This window comes from Anopheles nili, chromosome 2 (assembly GCF_943737925.1).
Source record: "Anopheles nili chromosome 2, idAnoNiliSN_F5_01, whole genome shotgun sequence".
NCBI classification, from domain to species: Eukaryota; Metazoa; Arthropoda; class Insecta; order Diptera; family Culicidae; genus Anopheles; species Anopheles nili.
The window spans coordinates 35,960,837-35,986,593 of NC_071291.1; the positions used below are offsets into that span (position 1 = coordinate 35,960,837).

The window sequence follows — 25,757 nt, forward strand, 5'->3', positions numbered from 1 at the left end:
GTGCACTTGTTTACGGGTTTTCTTGGCCCATCTTCCGGTTTTTGTTTTTTTTTCTTCTTCTTCTGATGCTCTTTCTCTCCGGAGCCTCCATCCAGCAACGGCTGGTGATTACAACTAGTTTCTTCGCGCCAACGCTGAGTTAACGCGTGCAATTATGATTGTTTGCGAAATGAAACAAAATAAAAACAACAACGCGCCCTTTACGCCGCACTAAATTCGTATTAACGTTTAGAGTAAGTTTACTTTCATTTACTAGCCTTGACGTCTAATCCGCTGTGACGTGTTGTCCGTGCTTGTGTTCTTCCTGTTCTTCTTCTGCTTCTTCTACAGTTGCGTATAAATAGTAACGAGAGAGAGAACGAAACAAATAAACCGGTATGACTGCGTTACACCCGTGAGCCTTTGGGGTTCTTTAACGATGAAACAACAACGCTCGAAAAAACCGCTCCTAATCGTCTGTAACTCAATCGCAATCGGGAAAATCTTTCAAGGATCAAAGTGTCCGTTTTTTTTCAGGTATGTGTGTGTGTGTGTGCGTTGCTATAGCAAATAAAAAAGAGACATCAACCGTCAACCGAGAGAAGAAACCAAACGCTGGAAACTGTAACTCTACGACCGCACACACGCAAACACGCGTCCTTCCTTTGGTGGAAGCGTTATGGATTGCATCGGGTCGTTATTCTTTTTCTTCTTCTTCATCTTCGCCTGCTTTTCCTCCGGCTGCACCTTACCTGCTATCAGATACGATATCTACTATCCTCTACACGTCGGTGACACGGCTACTCTACACCTGTTCCATAACGCATCCATCGCGCCCTTACCGGTGGATTTTCTTTTTTCCTCTTCTTCTTCTTCCTCTTCTTTTTGTAATGCTTGCTTCGTCCAGCAAATAAAGAGCCATTAATTTAACGTTCTTTTACGTTGTTTTTTTTTTGCGCTGCCGATTGGTTTGTGTTCAGGGTTTTCTGCATTCCTTTCGGGTTTGTTTCCTCTTTCGATTTGTGCTTGTCAAGTTTATTGTGCTCGTTTGGCTTGAGTTGTTGTTTTACTGTTTTTGTTTTCCTACTGTCTTTTGGATGTTGTTTTGTTCAGTTTCAGAAGTGTGCTGATGTAAGGATGTTTTTATGCCTTTGTGTGCGTGTGTGTGTGTGTGTGTAGTTGGTGTGGGTGTATGCGAGAGGGGTGTTCGTGTGCGTGTGAGTGTTTGCTTCTTCTTCTTCATCATTTCGATGGTTCGCTCGTGCCGATTGGGCGTCCTTCGTTTCTGTTCGCTTCTTTGCCTGTTTTATTGTTCGTGGAAAAAGGGTCAGTTGCTTGTGGAGCTCGGTGGTGGAGGTCCTTCTGCGAGAGTGCACCTTTTTTCACTCGCTTTCTTCCAGGACCCTCCCCCCGGGTTGCTACCGATTGTTGCTGTAAAGGTCGGTTACTCTCGGCACGCACCGATTTCCGCACTGCACTACATTGCATCGTGTTTTTACGCACTATCTCTCCCACCGCTACGCGGGTTTTCCCTGGTGTGCTATGCTACGCTAGTACTTGAATTGTTTCGTCTCCTGCCCTACGCTGGTGCTGGCTCGCTATCGCAAATCCGTCCACATTTGAAAAGAGGCAGGCCCTGAATCAGTTACGCCGGTTTCACCATACGCTGCGCGCGTTCTGCTGCTAGCTTTTTCTTCTGTTTGCGGGGGTGTTGTTGGGTTTTCTTCCCATTTTTTGTCCCTCCAACCCTTACTTCACTTTTTACAAACCCCGTTCCCTGCCACCTGTTCCACCGATCGCGTCGGGTCGCTTCCCCACACATTCTAGTTTTGACGTGAATTATCTACTACACGTACACGCACAGACACATACATATACATAGAGTTTTCTTTTTTTTTTTTGGTTTGGTTTGCTATCGTGTTTCATTTGGATTTTTTTTTACAGATGTTTTGCTAGCTGCCACACCTCTTCCACAGCTTCCTAGCCTTCCCCGAAAGGGAAGCGCCTGGCGGATCGCTGCCCTTCGAGCTATACGTCGTGTTGTGCTATTCGGTAATGGTAAGCTTTGTGTTCGCTTGATTTTCGTTTTCCTTCCTATTGTGTGTGTGTGTGTGTTTTCCGGTTGTCAATTTGTACACGCTCGAGCGTGTTGGAGCTGTTTTTTTCTTCTTCTTTGCAGCCGGGCAGCCACATCAACGGGACAAGGTGCTATGCTATTTGTTCGTGTTTGAAACGTCTGCAAACACCACAATCGTACACCCACACAAACACACACACACGCCCGCAAAGGGGAGGAGGAGGTGGGTCGGAAAAATGTCCAGGACGCGACCACACGCGGGGTGTGTTACCAATCCACACCGATACAGTTGCAAGCTGCCACGTACGTGATGGATCGCGCGATCGTGATCATACCTCGAGAACAACGTGTTTGAGACGGTTCCCGGTGTGCAGAGTGTGACTTTGAACACTGCGAGGGTTAGAGTTGTGTTCAAGAAGCACAAACAAACACCGAGGAAAATGTAAAGTGAAGACGGACAGATCGCCAGAAAGGCGATCTCATGCCACGATCGGTCCTTGCAATGAGCCAGTTATCTGTTGAGCTATTCTGCAGAGAAAAAGTGCGTACCACGTACGCGTAGCAGCAGCACCTGGAGCACAAAAATCGGTACTTGTCGGCGCCGCTTGGTCGGCGGGTGTTGGTGGGCGTGTGCCAAATTGTGTTTCCTTTTTTTTGTTTTTGCTCTGTCTATAAATGGGATCATTTCTGCCTGTGAGGGTGGACATTTGTGTTGCCTGTACAACCGGATCGCTAACCTTTGCGCATTTTCCGCAATTTTTTCTTCCCTCCATTCTCCTGCTCCCATCCCTTCTCATTCCCTTCTCGGCTTCGCCACCTCCCTCCCTCTCCCCCTCCGCCTGCCCTCTCTCTGACTCTCTCTGCGGGACGCTCGCAAACGACGAAGCACGTTAAATTAATCGCTCGTTATACCATATTCAAAAATCTGTATTATTGGAGTCGACCTCGTCGGGCTCCTGGGGTGCGGCCAGCGTCATCTGGATCCCCGATGGCCCCATCACCTGCATCGTGGGCTCGGTGTTGCGTCGTTTCATTTTGCCCTTCATTTTCTTCAACATTGTCGCCTGCACGCACGCAGGTGCAACCGCCATCACCGCCGCCGTCCGGTCCATTTGAAGGGAAGGGTGGTAAATTATTGGAAACATTTTGTGTGTAGCACATTTTCGGTTTGGTATCGTTTGGATTGTTTGTTTGTTTGATTTTTTTTTCGAGTTTTAAATGCGTGAGTCAGTATATCGAATAGAGTGATAAAAAAAATACAGTAGGTATTGATGGTGTGTACCGTAGACGCAGTCACATCGTTTCGTGTTCCGAAAGGAGTTCGTGCGAATCACGCACGAGTTGAGAGCAGTTTTGATATTATATGGGCGCAAGGGATGTTCGTCGTTATTTGAGTTGATTTGTTGTTGTTGTTGTTGTTGTTGGTGGTGATCGTTTTGTTGTTGTTGCAGTTGTTGTAGTTGGTTTGTTTGATGATGTTACGAACATGGGCGGATGCGCGTTTCCGGCATTGGTCAGTAATTGTTCGAGCAAGTGTTTTGTTATCCGACATAAAACAGTGGTTTAGAAACGGGTTCATTAGTTTTGGTATGGAATGTTTGGTTTTTTTGTTTGTTGGGGGGTTTTTATTTTTTGTTTCGATATCCATGTTTGAATTTAAAAAAAAAGAAAGAAGAAAGAAGAATTGAAAAAACCATTTTTAGCATCGTATTCGAAACTTTAGGGTTAGCTGATGATGGTATTGCATTTGTTGGTGATTAATTTCGAATCGTAAACACAAGAGCGATACCGATACGAGGTAGTGGATGTTAGCAGCGCAGATATCTAAGGCAAACCGAAAACAAAACGAAAGAAACACGATGGACCAAGAGAACGTATGTCTATTGAATGGCAGTAAGGATGAGGAAAACGAAAAAAAAAACGTATACAACCATAAGTAGAAAGTTCATTCCGCATAACTCCAATCATCAGAACATCAGGCACTCGCAATTGGCGTTAAACACATGGAACGAAAACAATAAAATACCGGGAACCGATCTAGAGGCTAGCCAAAGATGATACGATACATCGGCCGGCAACGATAAAACTCGACTCTACCGTGTTAAGTAGTGCCATTCTGGCACATCATTTAATCTAAACTTCAAATGCGATGGAACGAAAACTAAACAAAAAATAGATGCAAGAAGGTAGGCCAATAATTCAAATTTATTCAACAACCACCGCCAAATGAAACCGGAAAGCGCAATGAACGAAACTAACTCGATCCAACAAAAACAGGATATGTATATATATATATAATATATAAAATGTTGAACGTGTTCACCTCGTATCTAATAGTATGGAAGTGGATGGTGATGATGGGAATAAACCAATACTTTAATAGTCCAATGCGTGGTTAAATTTGATTTTGGAAAAGGAAGGCAACTTGCAACATATATGAATTGGCATGATCTGCATTTTGGGGTGGTTGCTTTCCGTTAAAAAGTTACGTAGAAAAGGTTCAAAAAGAGATATATATAGAGAGAGAGAGAGAGAGAGATAGTGAATAGATAAAACTGTGAATGCGAATGCTATCATTCCTGTAACTCGCAACAAGACAAAAGAGCGAGCAGAGCATTGATATCGAAAATAGAAAAAAGAAAGAGAGGAAGACAAAGTGAAGTGATTTAACAGGTTGCAAAAATGATGGCTTTTAATGTGGTTGCAGCGAACAAGCCTCGTGGCTTGTGAGCACGAATTTGGTTGAATTTAAAATGGAAAAGGAACCTCGAACAGCAAAAAATCCGAACAGCTGTCGGCAGACAAGCGAGCCACAATAGAGATATCGATACGGTACGGACGAAGGATATAGTTATTTGTAGAAAGAGTACACAAGTAGAACAAGGAGAAAGGATATGCAAGAACGCTGGGTTTCGGTTTCTGTGTGTACGTATTAGTTCTATATCTATGGCATAGTACGGCTTGTTGTAAAACGATACGAGAGATGGTGTCGGAACATGGATCGAAATGATGGGGGGTTGGTCGAGTGATGAGACACTTGTGTGGATTGTTTGTTTTCTTTTTTTATCTTCTTCTGTCACGCTAATTATCCACCATTTTGTCACGGTTCGTATCGGGTTTTGGTATGTTGGATGGGTGGTTTGCTAGAGTACGGTGTACGGTGTCCTACGCTACAGGGCCATTCGGAACGATAGACGTGTGTCGAGTGAACAGAGTTAAGGTGACTACTGGTCGGAAATGGCGGAAATTCTTGTTCTGGCTACTGTGGCGTGCGTCAATGGATCAATCAAACGGTATACATATCAGGTCATACGAAAGACACATATCATAATGTGCAGCGTTACGTGTGTGTGTATGAGAGAGAGAGAGAGAGAGAAATTATGAAGGATCAGTATGCAAGAATCTAAAGCTCGTGGCACGGACTTTTCCGCCCGTTTACATACACATACAGAGCAGGGCTTTGTAACTTTTCTTCGCTCGGGTTGGGTTATAGGTTACGTCGTAAAAAATCTTTGGTTTTTTGTTGGCTCTGCGTTCTGCCACAACTAGGGCTGCGATCGGCGAGGATCGGTGAGCAATTGGGATGATGTGGAGTTCTCGAGTCGAGAAGATGCTGCGTAAATGAGGTACAGAGGGACATCAGGCCTCAGGAGCCGTGAATTCTACGCAATCTCATCCTAAAGCAACTGAAACACCGACTAGCTGGAAGGCGTATGTATGATGGGCGTTTTTGCTGCTTCGCCTATGGCTTAGTTTCTTTTGCGATTCCTTCCCCGTGTAATCGAGCTTACACCACTAGCACTAGCTGACCTGTATGCACCTAATATTCTTAATACACCTAGTACTCAAGTTAGAGCTATCGTGCTAACGAGAACTAACGAAACTTCTACCACCGATCTCAGAACAAGTGCAACTCAACAAGAAAAAGCATTGGAGAGAAAACAAAAATCGAGGCTCATTAGTGTGTGCGTCTCTTGCTTGCTCCTCATCGATTTACTGCTGCCTAGGCCGTTGTGCCGTATTTTCCGTACGCGGAAACTTGAAAGCTCGCCTCGCGTGTGTCTCTTGTGTATATGTGTGCGCCCTCTCTCACCCTTTTTTCGCTCACAGCTGCGCTGCATTTCGGATCGTAAGAGGGCTCGCGTGCCCCTCGCGATCACTAACTGCTCGTTTGCTTTGTTTCTTTTGTTTGTTTGTTTGTTTGTTAGTTTTTTTTTCGTGTTGAGAGGAGATGTTCACAAAAAACAGGAAAATAGAAAGCTAGGACCGGACGGACGGGTACTCTATGTTCCGCTTAGGGCGTCTCTATCACGATCTCCATTTTCTGGAGCTCCCCCTTGCGAGAATCCCGCTACGGCCGGTGAGATATGCGGTTCGGTAAGCCTCCGTTTGCTCTTAATTTTCTTCAGCATCGTGGCCTATAGAAAGTTAATAGCAGTTAGGTTGGATAGCAGTATTTGGTCGGTTTGGGGGGTTGGAAGCCTTATAACAGTTATTATATCAGTGACAGCAAATTGATTTGCATTCCTACAGTTTGCTTTACAGGACACTCATGACACACACACACACACATATTCACACGCACACAAACACGCATACACACACCCGCGCGATCGCGCGCGGCCTATGATTCGAAAATTAATGTTATGTACTCGGGAATGTCGTCTGGGGCGCCTGGTGAGAGACTCTTACAGTCGTTATCTCTATTACATCGAAAGAATGTGTCAATTTGCTTTGTCGTCTCAGAGGGTGAGAAAAAAAAGAAGGATTTTGTGGCAAATTTAGAATGAAAAACAGGACACTTTAAGCGGCAAAGGAATGAAGTTTGGACTGGAGCGTTCGTTAAGGACTTCAGAGTGCACATGACTTTGGTGGATCGGTGTATTTACACTCAGCCACACGCACACACAAACACTCATGGTAAGGGAAGGTTTTGAAGGAAATGCCTGTTCAGGATTCAGGATGATCGACAGTGGGAGTTGGTTGGAAAGTAAAAAAACAGGACAAATAATATCCTTTTTCCAATGCGTACTGTGGTGCGTAAACTATACATTCTGCTGTGGTGTAGCTTTCCGTGGTCCGTCCATTTTAGTCCTTTTAGTCCTTTTGGTCCTTCTTTTTTTCCGGGCTCAGTAAGTACCGTATTTACAGCCGTGTGGTCTCGCACAAAACATATCGCTTGTTCAGCATGCAGTACGTGTGAAGGCACAGGCACAGGGACTACCGTCCGTTCGTCTTCTCAGTTGATGGACATGATCAATGGCTGGGTGGGGGTGGGGGGCGGGGGGGGGAACGTTGATAAAATAGGCAAAAAAAAAACTATGCACACACGTGGGATCGTGAATCGGAATGAAATGTTACAGCGTCGGTAAAGGAAAGGGCAAGCAGGCGAAAGAATCGCTACACAAATCGATCAGTGCGGGATGCAATATTGAAAGTGTTTCCGAACATTGGTTCGAATTACGCGGATTATGAATGAGTGCGAAAAAAAGGAAGAGCAACACAGCAACTGTGGAAAATGGAAGCTACCTTTCAGCGTGTTCATGCACAGATCTACGCGAGAGAGAGAGAGAAAATAAAACATAAAAAATAAACAAACAAAAAATACGGACACAAATCTACCGAAAGCGACATGGGGGTGATTTCTCGGAGCGTGTGTGTGTGTGTATTATCGGAAGAAAAAAAGCAGCACGGGCAGCACTTAATGAGCATGTTAGCACGTACCTTTAACGCCGACTTCAGCACGACCACATCACCGGGACTCTGAACCCACGGTTCCCCGTCAACCTGCACCGGTATGTCGGAATGAAGATGTATCTTGATGTGTCCGCCCTACGAAAGGAGACGAAATCATTTTGCGATCCTCGGCGCGGTATTTTCCCATCTTTCCCGCCTATCAACCTACCTGAGCTATTCGCATGGCCGAACGCAATCCGGACTGAATCTGGCCCAAATGCACGACACCGGTGACGCCTACGACCTCCAGCATGCCATCCCAGTGGTTCGGTTTGCTGAACTGATCCTCCTTTTCCGGTCCCCAGGGATTCGCTCCCGAGCCCCAGCTGTACGCGTTAAGGAATCAAAAACGCCATCATTGTACGGTTGTTTCCGGTTAGGGAGAGTTTTTTTTTGGTGGGGAGGGCAAACGTACCTCAAGATGTTCAGTATGATGATGCCCTCGACGGGTGGCAGCTCGACGACCTTCCCGTCCACCTCGAGCCGCAGCTCTTTGTGCAGCTCCTTCACCATCTTGCGGCCGACCATCTTCCGCAGGCCCATCTTCACGTACACGCCCTTGTTGTGCAGCCGGGAGTTGAACTTGTTCGGGTTTTCCTCGCGCGCGTTGTGGAAATCCAAGCACAGATCGGCATCGATACCAATTCCAAAGTAGTTGTTCATCACGAATATCTGCGAGTTGTCTTCGCTCTGTGCGCCACCGACGACTGTTGCGACGCGTTTGGGGCGGAAAAAGGACATTGCGGGGGGCGAGAAAAAAAAAGAAGGAAAGTTAGTTAGAAACGAACCCTGGACGCAAGGCAAACGGATCCATCCCAACGGAACCATGGTGCCTGGTGCCGCCGGAGTGTCATTCTTCGTTCGATACACGGTTTCGGTTGATCCAATGGATGAGGGGGATGAAGGGTAGGGTGAAGGGAGGGGGGGGGGGGGTGGTTTAGCGAAATGGCCGTTTCTTTTTTGCTGTTTTAACCACATCGCATCGACGAAGGGTGACACTTGCCCTGCCCTCAAATTCATACACATCTAATACATCCATTCCAAAAATGACAACGAGCATACCAACAACAACATCGAACCGGCAAAGAACAGTATTTACAGCAACATCCATCAACTATTTGTCTGTGGTTGAAAAGTTTTTATCTGTATGCAGGGTGGGTGGGAAGAAGGAAGAGAGAGAGAGAGAGAGAGAGAGTAAAGCCCGTCGAAAGCTGACTGACGGTGTTATCCCGATTGATCGCGATCGTGAGGCCGCCAGGAGTGGTTGAGCAAGTTCACTATCGTTCCTTTAAGTAAAAGCCGCTGCCAGATAAGCAGGTTTGATCAAACTTTGGGTGGAATCGCCCCACTCTGAGCTGTGGTGTGGTGGCTGGTGATCGAATTGGCCGAAATTACCGTCGAAAGCCCCATCGCAGGTTCGCATAATAAAACAAAGAAAGTAACGCCCTTCCCGTGATCCTTTGCAGCTGTATGTGTGTGTGTGTTTTGGTGGAACGGGGGTGGAAATCGAAAACAGCCTCCCCTGTGGGGTCATTCGAGCGCCATCGACCTGCAGGGATGGGGACCCGTTGAGCCGAAACACATAAAGCATGCAAATCATTCCTTACGAACTAACGAATGTACAAGGATGCTCCCGCGGGGTTAGCTGCTACACGGGAAGAACCCAGATAAGGGAAGGGAGACCACCAGGGGAGGGGAAGAGAGAGTGGCGAATCGGTTAGTAAGCAGTTATCTCGTGTCCTTGTTAGTAGACGGCATTGGCAAACGAACGGCAGGGAGTATGTGATCTCAGAAACGCGGGATCGCGTTGCTTTATAAACACACATCTACGCGCAAATTGCAGTCGCTGGAAAGTGGGTATGCATTGGTGAACCTGAACCGGTTCCCTTTTGCAAAAACACGCACACACACACATACTTGTTGCATGGAAAAATAGGGACAAAAGGATGCATGGCATGGCATGGGCACACGAACGAGGACACCACAGCTGGGCAAAGATGGCGCTAAATCGGTTGCAAAACGAAGGGATTGAGAGCACCACTGATGTGTGGGATTTTCTATGTGGCTGTGTGTGTGTTTGATTGTGGGTTGGGTTTTAAAGGAGAAAGACAGTTTGGTAGGTAGCGAGGAAAGCGAGAAGATGGTCAAATGCAAGAGACAGCATAAAAAACAGAAAACAAAGAAATAGTGAAAAAAAAGAAAGAGAGACAGACAGAGAGAGAGAGAGAGAGAGAGAAGGTGAGATGCGATTGCGCCACCAAAGCACAGCCAATGACCTTGAGCCGGATTTGCGACGATCGCCACCGACGGATGTTGCTGGTGCTGCTGTTGGTTCTGTTGCGATTGCTGTTGTTGCTGCTGCTGTTGTTGCTGTTGCTGTTGTTGCTGTTGCTGTTGTTGCTGTTGTTGTTGCTGTTGCTGTTGCTGTATTTTCTTCTTCTTACCGGTTGAGTTGGGCTGTGCCTTCGGTGTGGCGTCTTCCGGTTTGTCCTCCGGGTGGAACACCACCGTCCAGCGATCGAGCCGGATTTCCTCTGCATCGATCACGTCACGCAGCAGATTGAGCGGGTCTTCGCCTCCAGTGTAGCCGGCACCCCAACGCAGCACACGGGCCAGATCATTTCCTATGGCGAGAGAGTGAGTGAGCGAGAAGTTTACTGTAGCGGAAAATCTGTCCACGTCACAGTTTCACACAGACTTACCGGTACCGAGCGGAACGATGGCACACGGTGGGCTGGAACATTCCGAGTCCTGACCGACGTTGTCCAAACACTGCAACACCCAGCCGATGGTGCCATCGCCACCGCACACCAGAATTTTGTAGTCCTGGATGTGCCGGAACACGTACAGCCTGTTCGAGTGAGGGGTTGGAAATAGAAAGGTAAAATCAGTGTGAAATTCCGACGAAGCTGTCGCCAAAAAACAGTCGTGCTACATACCCGGGCAGTGGTCCACCGTTATCCAAATCAAACACCTGATATGGATTCAATAATTTACGAAAACTACTAATAAGCTCTAGACCTTGGCATCCGCCGGACTTGACGTTTACAAACACCAGCAACGGCTGGACGCCCGCCGGCACCATGCTCGGTTCGATGTTGGGCAACAGCAGCACGAGCAGGTGCTTTTCCTCATACTTTGACTCCCGCAGGGCCTGGAATGCACGGACCTGTGTGTGTGTGTGTGAGAGAAAAAGACCGAGAAAACGCTCAGCTAATGTCCTGTGAAATGCCCCTCACGAAATGGGCCACTCGCTCCAGCGCAACTTACAGCCTTGGATGCATTTTCGTAGGTTATCACGAGCGAACCGTACTCGTAGTAGATGGGACCAATGCTGCTGAACTTGTTCTCGAAGCCAAGGAATTCCGTCAGTATGTGCTCGTAGTTGCGCTGCGACAACCCGGGCGGCAGGTTGCCAACGAACAGCGCCAGATTTGGGCCGTGCGGGTCCTGCTTCAGCTGCAGATAGAACCGCATCAGCTCCATCTGCCGGATCGAGTCCTTGCCGAGCTGCTTCATGATCTCCCAGGGTCGCTCGTTCCACGACAGCACGCGCTCGGTTACGCCCCGATCGAGCAGGATCTCCGAGCAGCGGTAGTCCTCGATCTGGTGGCTTTGCAGGCCGAACTTTTTCAGCGATTCGCAGATCAGATCCTTGACGGTGGTATCGTTGTCCACCGGTATGATAACGTAAGCGTTCTCCACCTGCAGCTTACCCGGGTAGACGCGCACAAAACCGTGATCGTTCTCCTTATCACTGTGCCCGAAACGAGGCGGTTGAGGTTACATTTCTGTTCAGGATGCGTCCGGGTCGCGTCAGCATACTCACCGAAATCTTAAGTAAATAGCTGGTCTTTTGCCCTCCACTCGATGTAGGCCTGGCACTGGGTTGGGATCCTGCAATCTGACCTCGTCGCCATAGACATCAGTGAGAAAAAATAGCTGCAAGCGAAAGGATGTGCCAGTTAGATTCCACTTGCATGTGTGTGTGTGTTGCTGGTCGATCTTGGGTTACATACATTAGAGTCCCTGGCTATGTGGAAGGCCCTCAAGGCGGTGGTCAACAGTTGTTCCAAAGAGCATGTTCTAGGTACGTTAATGGCTCTGAAAATTCTTCTTCGATATGAACAGTTCCCGTCGAATACCTTGATTGTTTCTGGAAGGGAGAGAAGAAAAAAAAATCGTCTTTACCGGAACGCAACTGGAATGGGATGCTGTAGGTCTTTTATTATGGTAGGTCTAGTCAGAAATATTTTGCGTATTTATTCGAAGATCATATGTCGAATCAACAGTGCTAGCGTTGAACGAATTAGGACCATTTTTCGAGACTGTTTTAAAAAGTAAAACGAAACGTACTACATGTCGATTCGAATGATCCTTTCCGATTAGTAAATCGGTTCTCTCTTTCTCGCTCACTAGGAAAAACTCTCACTCTCTCTCTTACTCGCACACTCATTTAAGCTCTCATTCTCTCTCTCTCTCTCTCTCTCTCTCTTGCTCCGGGTGGGAAAATTCGCACGCTCACTTGCACAGCTGACACCAAAACACTCAACCGCACGCGAACACCACTCATATAACACGTACCTTCATCACGCTCCTCCTTGTCCTTATCTTTCTTATCCTTATCTTTATCTGGCTTATGCGCAGAATCTGGCTTCGGGTGAGTACCGGTGCCGCTGCTTTCACCTCGCGGTACGTAATCGTCCTCCCGGCAGCGACCATCGGCCGTTATCTCCTCGGAGATGCTGCGAGCTGTTTAACAGAGAGAGAGAGAGAGAGAAAGAGCGAAAGAAATGTGTTGAAAAAAAAAGGTGTTCATTTACAACAACAGCAAAACAAACGAAAAAAATAACGCACAAAATTAACGCCACAACGGTGTTAGAATCAGGGCGCTTTTACAAGCGCAAATCCAAACAACACACAAACGTTTCGTTATTTATCGATCCGGTACCGTACGCGTTCGCAAACAGTCCCAGCTCAGCCCGCGTTTGGGGTTGTCCTTTTTCGCACCGGGAAAGGGATGCACTTTTCATTTTTGGGCACTCGGTCACGGCCGTACCGTGGATGGGTTTTGGATGGTTTTTGCACCGAGGTTTTCTGCGACCCGCGTGGCGAAACGTTGCACAAATGAGCATTCGGCTTAAGTTTATCGATTTTCCCGCAGAAATTAGCAACACGAGCCCGCACACGACCAACCAAGCACACCTTTGGGTGGGTGCTTTCTCGCTCTCGCACGCGTGATTGCGTGGTTGGTTTTCCCTCTCACTCGTTCGCACACTTGTTTGTTCCGTGGTGTCCCTTTTTCGCGTGCTCCATTGCACGGGGGAGCACTTGTAGCTTGTGCACCTTGGGTTTGCGTGTGTGTGTGTGTGTTTGTGTGTGTATAAGTGTGCTCCCATCGACGGTCCGGTGCATCCGTCCTGGGCGATGCATTTGTGCAGTTTGCAGGAGTTGCGAACCGCGCCATCCTGTTGCATTCGCGTGGGTGCGCGCGCGCCCGATTTCGCATGGCACTCTTTTCTTTTCATCATTTTGTTGGCGCTTGTTTGCCTTTCGGTTGACGTTGTTTTCTTCTTCTTCGTTGCATGTGTTTATTTGCATCGCAAGGTGGGTTTTGGGGGTGGCGTGCATTTACGCCGTGCAACAACATAAAAAAAAGACGGGGCCAAAGTTGTGTTAGTGGCAGCGACAGTTATTCGAAAGCGGCAGCATTCAGGATGCACAGCACGCAGCAAATGCGTCACTCGTTTTGGCTCGGGGAGTTTGGCTCGGTGTGAAAGTAAAATGAAACAAACGCTCGTTGCCGTGTTGAGTTGGGAATCGAAAGCGAACACGCTGGTTTAGCGCAATTCAGCAAGCATGATGAGGATATTTAAATTAATGGTCGAAAAAACGTTCCAAAGGGATGCTAAACATGGTAGTGGAAAATGCATCGATACACTCACTCGTAAAACGCGCAGCAAAAAAAAAACAAAGGAAAGCCAAAAGCCCAGCAAAAAAAAAAGAAACCCAAAAAAAACCACGCAAGAAACCAAACCGAACCTCGGCGCACGCGGCATCCCGTCTTGCTCCAGCCCATCGAGCACTTTCGCATCTGGCGGTAGATGCGTTCGAGCAGATGCTGCGTCGGATGCTGACGAACTACACCCCCCTGTTGTGTGGCACATTCGGTGGCCGTTTCGGTCGCCACAGTTCGGGTGGCACAGTTCGCGTAAACCCGCAACATCCGGGAAGGTTCGGGCCCATCGATTCCACCGACACCGGAACTACCGTTCAATTCGGGCGCGTCACCGTCGGTGGAGAGACCATCACCGTTGTCGTCGTCGTCGTCGTCGATGAAGCTAAACCCACTGACGTCATCGTACGAAGCGACCCGCCTCGGTTCGACGCAGGTGAGCAGTTCGTTCGTGCGTGACGCCATAACCGTTAGATGGGGGCCGTACGTTTTCCCGGGCGTGCGGGTGCACGGAACGGTGCAATCAAACGAGGACGATCGTTCGACGGGCGGTCCCAGGGCGAGCTCGGTTTCTGTGGGTCGAGCACCGGGCTGCACGGTGAGCAGTGGCCCGGATGATACGGCTGATGACGTCAGCGAACTGGATGGGGTGTGCATTCGCACTGGAGCCAACGCGGCCCGAATGGGGGCCAATGTGGTGGGCTGTGAGCGCGGTGTGGGTGGGTTGCCACTTCCGTTGAGTGGGTCGTGCCGTGCCCCCACCAATGGGGAGGGTGGAGAGTCGCGCTGGTGCGCCGATGGAGACGCCTGGTGTTTTTTGCGAAAGCGCGCCATAAACCGCGGGCTGTAGCAGGCGGGTGATTTGGCAAAGCGCTTCGGAATACTGTCGGTTTGGTCCTGGAAGGAGCGGCTGCGCGTCACCACCGCATCGGTGGGTGGACCGGGTTGGGTGGTTGCGGTTTTGGTGGTGCGACGTAGCGCCGGATGGATGAGGTTGCGGCTGCGAGTTGGCCGCATCGGCCAGCCATCTTGCGTTTGCAGCAGCAGGCTGTTATCGCTGTGGTACTGCTGTACTGGTGCCTCGTCGTCCTTCGGTTTCCGCACGTCCTTTGGGTCGCACGGTTCCGCACCGACCGATCCGATCGCACTCGAGACGCTATCGGTGTCGTCGTAGAAGGTGAAGCTGACCGGGGAGAATGGTGGCGAGCTGTGCGTTTGTTCCTCCTGTCGCACACTGTGTAGCAGCAGTTCCGTACTTTCGCTGCAATGCCCGTGGGCTGGCGCTTCCTGCCGTTGCTCCTGGTACATGGCGATTGTCCACAGTTCCGCTGGCCAGATGGCATTTAAACGCGAAACAATGTGACGAGACGAAGCGTGTCGATTGGAACACGCGATGCACCCGGGGAAAAAGTCACCGAAATCATCGAAATACCAGTCGAAATGTATATGAATGTACGCGTGTGTGTGTGTGGTAGGGGGTTTTCGTGTCATAATATGCATGAGAAGAAGTTTGATGAAAGGAAAGAAAAAGAGGTAACGAAAAAGAATGGAAAGAAACAGAACAGAATGAAAATAGATTAATCATGTAGTGAAAATTTCCCTTTAGGTGAGATTGCACAAGTAGCATAGATACAGTGCATTTGAAGAAAGCAAGATGGGCGAGATGAAATAAATGGTTGAAAAGCACACTAATCGTTTTGAGGGGGGGATGATTTTGCGAGTGTTCATTTCCGAATGTTAAACATCGATAGCATTCCAATGGGGCGTTTGAAAGTCCGCACGCGTGGAGAGGTGGAAAACTGTTGACCCCTTCTTTGAACATCCTCGCAACGCATCAGGATATGAAATGACAGCAACACTTACGGCAGGAGTAGTCGCGCTGAATCCCCGGCGTTCCTTTGTTGCGATTCTGCACACCGATGATCGCCTCCATTGGCACTTCCGTGCGCGGGATGGACACGGCATGTGGCGGCAGATAGATGGGTTGCAGCGTGCCGAACGTACATTCGGCCGGGATGTTGTTCCGGCAGCCGCCATGGGTGGTGGTGCCACACCATTCGCAACGATAACCTGCAGCAGTTGCCCACCCGACCGGAATTGGGAATGGTGTGAAAAAGAGAACACAAACAAAACCAAATGCGGTTAGCCATTAGATCGGATCACACACATACACATACACACACAGACAGAGACACTGGGGCACGTACCTGTGAGGCATTCGTAAGACCAGCACGCCTTCTTGCAGTACGCGCACTTTGACGATTGTGGCAGGTTGCCCTCGCGCCAGTGATGCTGATGCTTGACGTGGCCCAATTCCTTGCCCGGTACGTACGTTGCATTTTCCTTGCAGTCGGGGATGGCAAAATCCTGGCACTCGACATGTGCAAAGTATTCACATACTACAAACGGAGGGGGAGATATGTGATTTGTTAATTACGGATCGATAACTGATGAATATGTATTTTATTATATTTTAATTTTAAATTTCCCTCTTATATTGTCATACGGAAGCTCTGCTCATGGTAGTTTTTATATTTTATCCGGCGAATCGTTTGTGCAATGAAACGCCACAAAAATGGGCCAACGAGTTTACCCAGCTCGGAAAAGTTGCCATGAAAATGGCTACCACGAAATGGCTGATGTATTTCCAGAAATAACCATAGCAACGGGAAAAGAGAGAGAGAGTGAACTGCACCGCCCAGATATGCAGGCATTGTTTGCATTGACAAAGAAAATGTATTGCTAAGCAGCGAAGCAGGCGCTGCTCGCTTCACCATGTGGAAAGGGAAGTGGCCTGAACAAGGCACACCGCGTGACGTGTGAACCGGTAACGGGTATTTACTTACTCAAGCAATGAACGGCGGGAGTTTCATCTAATCGCTTACGGCAAACTGAACAGAACTTGCGCTTGTGGTGCGACGGTTCAGACCAACAATGTGCCACCGGGTTCCGGATAAGGTACGGTGCGATGCCTGTGCACGGTGTCACGATGTTGGTCACGCACTTTTCATGTACTATAAAGTTGCACACTGCAATGAAAGTAAAGAGACGAGAACAGGTGAGCGTGATGCTGTCGAACGGGGTCGACTGTGACGTCATTTTATAGGCACGGAAAACCACACCAACGTGTTGGACGAGGAAATGGGAAGGATGAAGGATGGGGTGAGCAGAACAAAACACACTGCACGGAAACACTGAAATTGTGTTGTCCTCGTTTGCGCAGCAGATGCATGGATGCTGATCAGTGCTCAATATCAGTGGCTTCAGGCTGTGGAAAATGGACTGTGGGTACTGTGGAAAGGCTTTCACCAGTGGTGAGATGTTTTCGAGTGCCCGTTTCGATAAGACGACACTCATTTGCTCTCAGGAGAGCGCCAAGTCACTCATTGGTAAGTGGTAGCGAGTATACGAGCTCTCGTTTGAGGAGAAAAACAAAATATCGAACCCAAAATGATCGTGAGCGTGAAAGATATGGTAAATGAGGAAAGCATCGGTATAAATGTCTGTTCCGTGTAGCGGGTTGAAAGTGGGACGATCAACTGGAGCCATCTGGAGGGAGGTATGATAAATTAGGCGATATAACTACAGAGTTTCAAGATATAGTACGACATGGTTATAGGTGTAAATGATCATTAGTTTCATGTGGAATAATACAACAATAAACAGATTACAAATGAACAGCTAATAAGATATGCCTAATGCAATGAGAGTGAAATTAAATGGTTTATCCTCAACTTGTTTTTAAACATTTTTAAATAAATATAGCAAAAAAATGTAGAAAATTTTCTCAATCTTTAAATCATTGAATAAAACCATAAAAATATACCATTATTGAAATAATATGCGATGTAAAGGGTTAAAATCCCAAAAAAAATGCTACAATGCGTAATGGTGCATGCATAGCTGTTGTTCATCGGTCAAATTAAAAACATAACATGCAAAACCGCTTGATGATGACGTCAAACGCTCCAACTTCATTAGCGTACATGTGATTTAACTACCAATGGAGACGCCCAGTACATTTCAAACAAAGGTATATATTGTTATATTAATGCACTCGGATTAAATATGTTTTTAATAAAATCTGATCATACTATATCTGATATGTTATATTGTTGTATCGTTGTGATGTAACTAATGATATGTGGTATCGGTAAGAAAATTTCGATGGAGGTGCCTGACTACTCACTTAATGGGATTGATTTTGTTCTTATTAGAGCGATAGGAATAATCTAAATTGTAAATATACAATAATAATCATAAATTTTTGATAAGATTTAAATAGTGTGTTCAAAAACTGTGAAATTTCCAGACGAAGCAAAACAAATCAAGTCTGGTATATTACGATGGAGACGCCTGGTTGCTCGTTTACTGGGAATGATCCGGTTGGAGCAGCTCGATTAATTTGAATTACAAATATATGACAATTTTCATCCATTGTTAAAAATGTTTAAATGGCATGCCCGAAAATTCAGAAATTTCCGGTTGATTAAAAGCAAACCACTACTGGTAAATTGTGATGGAGACGCCTGGTGGCTCGTTCGATCTAGCTGTAGAAACGAATTTTTGATTCGATATCAATTTAATACCCAAAAAATCTTAAATTTCTTAACGAATAAAATTAAACAACATTTCGGTCAAGGTTTAGCTACTGATTTCTCTGACGTAATCAGTTCACCCAGAACTGCAGAGAAATGAAATGGTTCAAGCAACAGAGATCTATCATGCAAGATCCATCGTGAAACGGGCGATAGTGGACGAGCTGCACAGTGTTTATGTTAGTTTTTAGGTAAATGATGCGTTCAGCATTGAGTCTATTTTCTACCATTCCCTCAAGACGCACCGCTGTTCCGGTTTCAAGCCAGATTAACGTGATTTGCACCCCACCCGGGGCATCGCAGGACCAAAGCAGCGGCATGGGTGAACGGCAAAATATAATTTAAAAAAAACCGAACCCACCTCGACCAAGCCAACCAGTGGCAATGAACAGTGATGACGCATGAAAAGCCCTTCATCGAACAACCCTACCGGGAGGAGAGCGCAATAGAGTACGCGAGGGCACCTGCAGCGTCAGAAAAGTACGATTCAAAATGGGATTTAGCACTTGGGGTGGGGACATGTGGTGTTGGAACTTCTTTTTCAACTGCGCGGCGAACGTGGCGCGAAATTTTGCATCGGCGCTGTCCAAATCAAGATAGCTCTACACGATTGGCAAAACAACTGCCCTTCGGTTTCATGTTGTTGTAAATCATGATAAATTATTGCCTCTCGATCATTGGCGAAATAATTCGGTCAGACGTCGACATCGAGAAGCAAATCCGGAGGTAAGGTTGAGTCTGTCTATTTGCTGGTTATTCGAATGTGAAAATCACTTCACAAGGACTGTCGTTTGCAATTTGGGTTTGCGTTGAGGTATTCAACGTTTTGCGATGGGGTTTTAAGCAGAACTCTCTGAAGGGTTTATAGTTAACTGAAAAAAAAAATTAGAAACTTTTCAGGCTGTTTCGTTGAATTTTGTTGATAACTCTGTTAAAAATGACACCCATATTCGTTTCATTAATCTAACTGTCACGCAAAAAACGCGCTTAGAAGACTCCTTTTTTTTTTATTATTTTTTTTTTATTTTTATAATTTTTTTTTATCAACCGGTGCTAAGAGCAGCTCGTTAAAATCGATATTATTAGGTTACAGGAGCACTTTGCAATACGTTTAATCACGCAAAAGTGCTTTTCTTGCTTCACAAAAAATCCAAAACTATTCCCTTCGCCCAGTCCGGCTGAAGGTAATTAGCAATTTTTTTATCTTTGACCCAGAAATAAACTCACGCATCCGTTTCCAGCGTCCGCGTATCACGTACGCACGCACGTACACAAACGGTGCTTGCGCACGCACACCACCGAGATACGGCAGCGTGAGACGCTGCTGTTGGTGCTCTCGGATTTTTCTGTGGGGTCAGTGGATTTTCGGAGCAGACTGGAGCGAATTTTCATGCCATCGAGGCACTCATTTTGAGTGGCGAGTTGTACCTCACCACGGTCCAGGTTGGGTCGGCGGAAAATGTGTGTAGCCCTTGTTGCTGCGGGTTTTGGGAAATAAGTCCATGCGGGAGGGCTAACAAGAAAGCGCGATTTGCAAGGCTAAACTCGACCTCAGTGGAATGGGACCATCGCCTTTGTCTCGCTAGGTTTATTAGCGGTAAATAAATCAAACCATAATTTTCTACGTTGGTACAATGAAAGTGCTTCAAAGTTACGAGAAAAACCGGGGAGATAAACCCACCACTGAGGCCACCTTTCATGAGCAAACTCTGGAAGCAAACGCTACTGCGAACCAAGCGACTCAGTCCTGCTGAGTGGACCAAAAACCGAAACTGGAACATGCTCTTCGCCGATGCACGTGTGTGCGTGTGCATGAGCAAGCGAGAGGGATATGGGGGAGCATATACAACAAACAAACAAAAAAACTAAAAGGGAAAGGAAGGACATAGACGTGGGCAAAACTCGGGCAACTCAGAACCAACACGCACCTTCACAGATGTATCCTTGTCCGATGAGCCCCCACAGCAGATCCGAACAGTGATGGCAATAGGTTGGCTTGTGAAATGTCTTCCTACCGAACGTGTGCTCACCACCCGCCATTTTGTTTCCTGTAGCGATGATTGCGATATGGCGATGATGCTGCTGCTGCTGCTGCTGATGCTGAGAATGTGTCCGCGCGCTAACCGTGCTAACGAGATCGAAACACACAGGCAGCCAGCCACTCGGGCTGTGGGTGGCCGAGGGGGTGTGGAAAAGGGGTGGCTAAGGTGCTCGCACACAACAGCTGGTTCTGGTCGCTGCCTGCTGCTGCCGCTCGATTCGGTTTGCTCGAGGACAAGAGTTTTTGGCTGAACGCAGTTGGCGTTGCTGTTGCTTTGGTTACTGTCGGTGGCTGCGTTAGTATTCCGTGTGTTTTTTTTTCTGTTTCGTTCTCCCACTCTCTCTCTCTCTCGTTTTTGCTCTCTTTCTATCTCTCTCTCTCTCTCTCTTTCGTTCTCGCTCTTCCGCTTTAGCTGCTTAATCTTATTTTCCCGTGGTCGTCCGTGTCGCGTCCCAGCAATGAAGCGAACGTTCGAAACAATCCCGAACGATCCGCCTATCGCCCACTCGCCGGTTCCGGTTCCGGTTCGGTGTCCCTGTCCGGTGCGCTGAGTTTCGGTCCCGTTCGTCTACGGTGTCTATGGTCGCGTTGGTGTCCTCGGAGCACGCTCGAGACCACAAGCGTAGTAGGTACGGGTTCCCGATGGCACCATCATCTGCTTCCGGCGTGGATCTTCCCCATAGGGTACAGAGGCCACACGTACACACACACTCACACACTTGCTGTCACTCGGGCCGCCTGGCTTCAGTTCAACGCCGGTGCGGTGTGGTGCGCCATCGGGACCGGAAGGAAGCAACCGTTGCCGTCTCCTTGAAGGTGATCCTCACCAGATGTCGTCAGTAGCAGGAGAAGGTAGCCTCCACCACCACTACCACCAACACTCGCCCTGGGCCGGTAAGGTCTGGTCGTGTCTGGTGGTGGTCGGGGGTGGGGGAACGGGCGTGTGGGGTCCTGGACCCAACGAAGCAGCCCCCTTTTGCCCCTGATCCGCTGTTAGCAACCGTTCGCAACACTTTCGTCCTTTTTCCGGCGTTCTTTTCAGGTGGACACTTTAAGCGTGTGTGTTAATGTAACTTCCAGGTTGTGCTTGTCACTCTCTCTCTCTCTCTCTCTCTCTCTCTCTCTCTCTTTCGATTCACTCGCTTCACTTGGTTTCGGTGTTCTTGCCGTTTGTGCTACGTGTAGTCATTACAACCTATTGGACACCTTTCGATTCACTCGGTTGCTCGGCTCGCGTGGAGGTAAAAAAAACACACGCCCGCACACGCAAACACACACGCACGCACTCAATTTCAATTCTGTCGCTTCCGCTTCCGAACACGGCACCGTGTTTTGGCCTTCACCTTTTTTCACTATTTGTGCTCCTTGGCTTCGCTGGCGCTCTCGTGGCCAGGGCGAGCAGCTGCGAGTTGCGAAATTATCTCACCTTCGCCCGTTCCATCGCACGACTGGGGAAGAGAGGGACAAAAATGCAAACAAACAAACGGAAAAATTAATTGCAACAACGCACACACTTTATTCGAAACGAAATTTAACGCGAAATGCACCACATCATCACTTGGTCCGTGTCACTGAGGCAAACGACAACAAAAGAAACAATAAACCACCAGGTGCCGATTTCGATTTTGGGCACCTCCCCACCCCCATACAGCCCACCGGCAAGCAGGGAATGGGTCACGCAGCAACACACGCACGCACGGCGATAGAACGGCGACGGGAGCGTGAATGTGTGCAGCTTCCAGCATCCCTGCGCTGGATCCCTGCGGCGACGGTTGAGCGAGCAACAAATATGCTGTGACCCAAGTGAGCCGCTCGTGTTGGTGCGATGCGATGGTGGGTGAAAATGAGAGACACCCTCTCACACACCCATCCACACCTCCAGGGCATGCATGAATTTCGATCTGTCGATTTTTCCACCAGCACGGAAAATCGCCCGCGAACACGCACAAACGCACACACGAATACGCCCGCAGGAGCGCCAGCATCCGAGGCCAGCCTCACTACCACCCAGCCACACACCCACACACACACTTGCACGCGCCAGTTTCCGCTTTCTCTCTCTCTCTCTCGTTCGCGCTCTCACTCTCGCAGGTCGTTGTGTGGCAATCACTCAGAACCAGAAGTGTTATCTGTATTTTTGTTGCTTTTTTATGGAGGCGCAAACTTTCTCCCCCCTGAGCGTGCGTGCACCCATGTGTGTGTGTGTGTGTGTGTGTGTGTGTGTGTGTGTGGCTCTCACGGTGTTCACAAAACTCAGAAAAGTGTATTTTCTTTCCCAGCGCACCAAACACCCCAAGCCCGATCAAGGTATGATCGATGGATGGGTGGAGAAATGGAGAAGGCATCGTGTCTAATTGCGGGGCAAATGGCCACCCAAAAGTAGGGGGAAGAAAAACCGACCGCAATCAGGGACACAAAAAGCGACTGCAGCGAGTGGTAGGTGAAAAATGCGGCCTCGCAGGTGCCACCAATCATAGTGCAAATAGCGTTATCATCGGCCCCGTGATCGATGATTCATGACGGCTGGCGATGGGTTTGTTCTCGGGTGTGAGTGCGTGTGTTTTCTTTTGACTGGTTTTACTACTACTCGCAGTGGATTGTTTCGGGTTGGTGGAAAATGCGTGATAAAAAAAAACAGGAGCACGATTTTCATCCCTTTTGACCGCCGGAGCATGCCATCATCGAGATGAAATATAACGTCTCGTCGTCAAACTTGGTCGCCTCTTCAGGTCAGCCTTCACGTGCACGCACGCACGCACGTACGCACGCACCAGCGCACCAACACACCAACAGGCTAACAGGGATCCTCCCCGCACCCATTTTGGGGAAGGAGCACACCGAGAGAGAAAAACCCATGCCACACAGCAGCACTACGTCCAGCGCTACATGTGTGTGCGTGTCTGTGTATGCGCGCGCGCACGTTCTCGTCCCCCATCTGGGAAGGGTGGTTGGAAAAACGGAATCTTTTCCTTCCCCGTCGTCGTCGTCGTTGTCGTTGTCGTCGTCGTCGTACGCGCGACGTGGAAAAGCGAACCACCAATGTTTGCCCATGGAAGTGTGGAAGTACACGCGACGCGAACGCACACATGTACGCACGCAGGCGCACGCATGCAACGGGAGCGCACGGGAGCAAAATCGTCACCCCCCTCCACGTCCCCCTTCCGTCCTAATGCTGGGTGGCCTCTTTCCGGAGGTGGATTGATTTTCCTCTTCCTTTGCGATGGTGGCGCAACATTGCGAAGATTAAAAGCGTTCAAATGCGCTTTGTGTGCGAAAGGGCTACCACGCGAGATGATCACGATGACGGTGATGATGATGATGATGATGATGGTGAGATGATGGTGACGAAGCGCTCGCAAATGGCTGCCTATTTTGGCACGGTCGCGTCAGCCCGCCTGCTACGATCTGGTCGCTGGCATTGTTGGCCTTGGCAACGATCTGTACCACGTTTGGTTAGGTGTGTGTGTGTGTGCCTGGACGGGCCTTCGGTCCGTTGTTGTCCTTTTCCATGCTTTGCCTGCTGTGACCGTGCCATCGTGGACCGTGGCCACGTTTAATCTCCACCCTTCAAACGGTGGCCGCCCTTCGCGAAGATCAACAGCGCGCAGTTGGCAATTTCGATTTTTCACCGCTCGAGATGAAAGAACCGGCCGAGAGGTGTTGGCATTGAAAAAAAAAACCGAAAAAGAAAAGAGGGAAAACAACAACAGCACCAGCAACAACATTTTCACCGTTCAAACACGCACACACACACACACACACTGGCGCGCGCACACGCACGAAGCTTTCCATCGCGCAACGGATGGGAGACGTGCATTTGGTCGTATTACATTTTTTTTGCCCTTTCCACACAGCAGGACCATCGCTCGTTTTGGCCACCTAAACGAGGGGTCCGTCAATGGGGTGGCTGGGGGAGGCGCACGGTTAGATGATAATTTTAGCACGACGACGTCGACGACGATGACGACGATGACGACGAATGGATCGAGAAATTAAAAATTCTAACACTCTCGCCGTCACACACGCGCAACCCTCATCATCCTGGCTGCGGGATTTTTCACGCATGCAAAGCACGGAAACCGTCTCACTCGTCGTGCGCCAGCTCCACGTACACACACACACACACACACACACACACGCACGCACACATTGGCAGCATCACACTTTTCGTCCCACTTTCTTTTCCTTTTTTCTCATCCCTTTCATCGACTCTCACTCCGTGCCATTATGGCGCTATGGGGGAAAACGCACGGCCACTCACACACACACACGCACTCGTGCGCACATCCGCCACGAGTCCGTATGCACACAGGCACGGGAACGCGCGCACGCTCCAACACACACACACACACGTAGAACGCAACCGTGTGCCCTCGCACGGTCACCTCAACGGGGTCAAAGATGTGCTGCCATCTATTCACCTGTTTCGCAGACTCCCCACGGGCACACTGGTTCCCCTTTTTTTCCCTTTTTTTTTCCTTTCTGTTTCTTCCTGCTTTCCTTTTTCACGTTTTTTATTCGCTTTTTATTCCGCCAACCCTCGCTCACGCGCTCACTCACTTGCTCACTGGGACTTCGCTTCCCTGATCGAACCCGAAACCCGTCGTTGGGCGGATTTGGGCGAAACCCCCTGAAAGGGGGTTTTGAACCGGGAGGGGGTCGAGGTCGAGGTTGCGACGAAGCTCACCACAAAAAGGCCGTGCCTCGTAGCTTCTGGCCGCGGTCCACTCGGCTGCGAGAAGACAGAAGACAGTTTTAGACCGTGGCCGGGACGACCAGCGACAGCAGCAGCGGCAGCAGTGCGGATCCGGAAGCGACCGTCGTCGTCGTCGTCGCCGTTAACGCCATGGATGCTGCCGATAGCGATGCCTTCTCGCCGGTTTCAGCGACCGTCGCCGCCCGTGGGACCGCCGTCACCAGAAAGTGTTGCTCCATTTTGTTCCCCCTGTTGGTCACCATTACGACGGCGTCGCTCCGGTTGACACACGGGCACGGTGCGAGAGAAGGTTGAAAACTGAGCCCACTTTTGCCAGCGACCGCCCGAGAGACCCACCACCGAGCGGGCCACTGGCTTCCTGTGCGAGCGTTTTTTCTCGCGGGACGAGTTTTTCCCCCCCCCAGCGCCGTGCGCCAGAGCGAGATGGGTGGTGTGCGAAGAAGTGCGAGAGCGCGCGCTCTTTGTGTCGCGCTCGGGAGTTTTTCCAACGCCTGCTTGGGTTTTTTGCCACGACAAGCGCGAGCACTCAAAGCGGCCCGATGGTGAGAGCGCGCGCTGATGAGCGGAAAATTAGGGAAAATCCAGTGCGGGGCCCAAAAAATGGCTGCGTGCGGGCGATGGAGCGCACGAACGTCACCACCAGCGGAAGGCAG

The 25,757-nt window shown here is 48.9% G+C and overlaps 1 protein-coding gene across 1 annotated transcript; it reads right to left on the reverse strand.

Moving 5' to 3' along the window:
- Positions 1–1,826: 1,826 nt before the first annotated feature.
- Positions 1,827–25,360, reverse strand: LOC128731663 (diacylglycerol kinase theta). Its single transcript, XM_053824795.1, has 17 exons — positions 24,809–25,360; positions 20,275–21,835; positions 16,595–16,777; positions 15,956–16,147; positions 15,612–15,818; positions 13,835–15,076; positions 12,377–12,544; positions 11,812–11,948; positions 11,622–11,734; positions 11,063–11,549; positions 10,732–10,961; positions 10,495–10,643; positions 10,069–10,416; positions 8,208–8,499; positions 7,962–8,118; positions 7,781–7,888; positions 1,827–3,120 (listed from the first exon to the last, which is right to left on the reverse strand). The coding sequence occupies exons 2-17, from the start codon at positions 20,384–20,386 to the stop codon at positions 2,974–2,976; spliced, it is 4,272 nt and encodes a 1,423-aa protein (XP_053680770.1). The 5' UTR covers positions 20,387–21,835; positions 24,809–25,360; the 3' UTR covers positions 1,827–2,973.
- Between the last annotated feature and the right edge of the window lie 397 nt (positions 25,361–25,757).

Excerpts from the sequence above, each read along its gene's own strand:
- LOC128731663 (XM_053824795.1), bottom strand. The coding sequence starts at position 20,386 with ATGGCGGGTGGTGAGCACACGTTCGGTAGGAAGACATTTCACAAGCCA. Across the intron at positions 10,962-11,062 it reads ACGAAAATGCATCCAAGGCT|GTCCGTGCATTCCAGGCCCT; the intron begins GTAAGTTGCGCT and ends ACACACACACAG. Across the intron at positions 8,119-8,207 it reads ATCATACTGAACATCTTGAG|CTGGGGCTCGGGAGCGAATC; the intron begins GTACGTTTGCCC and ends TAACGCGTACAG.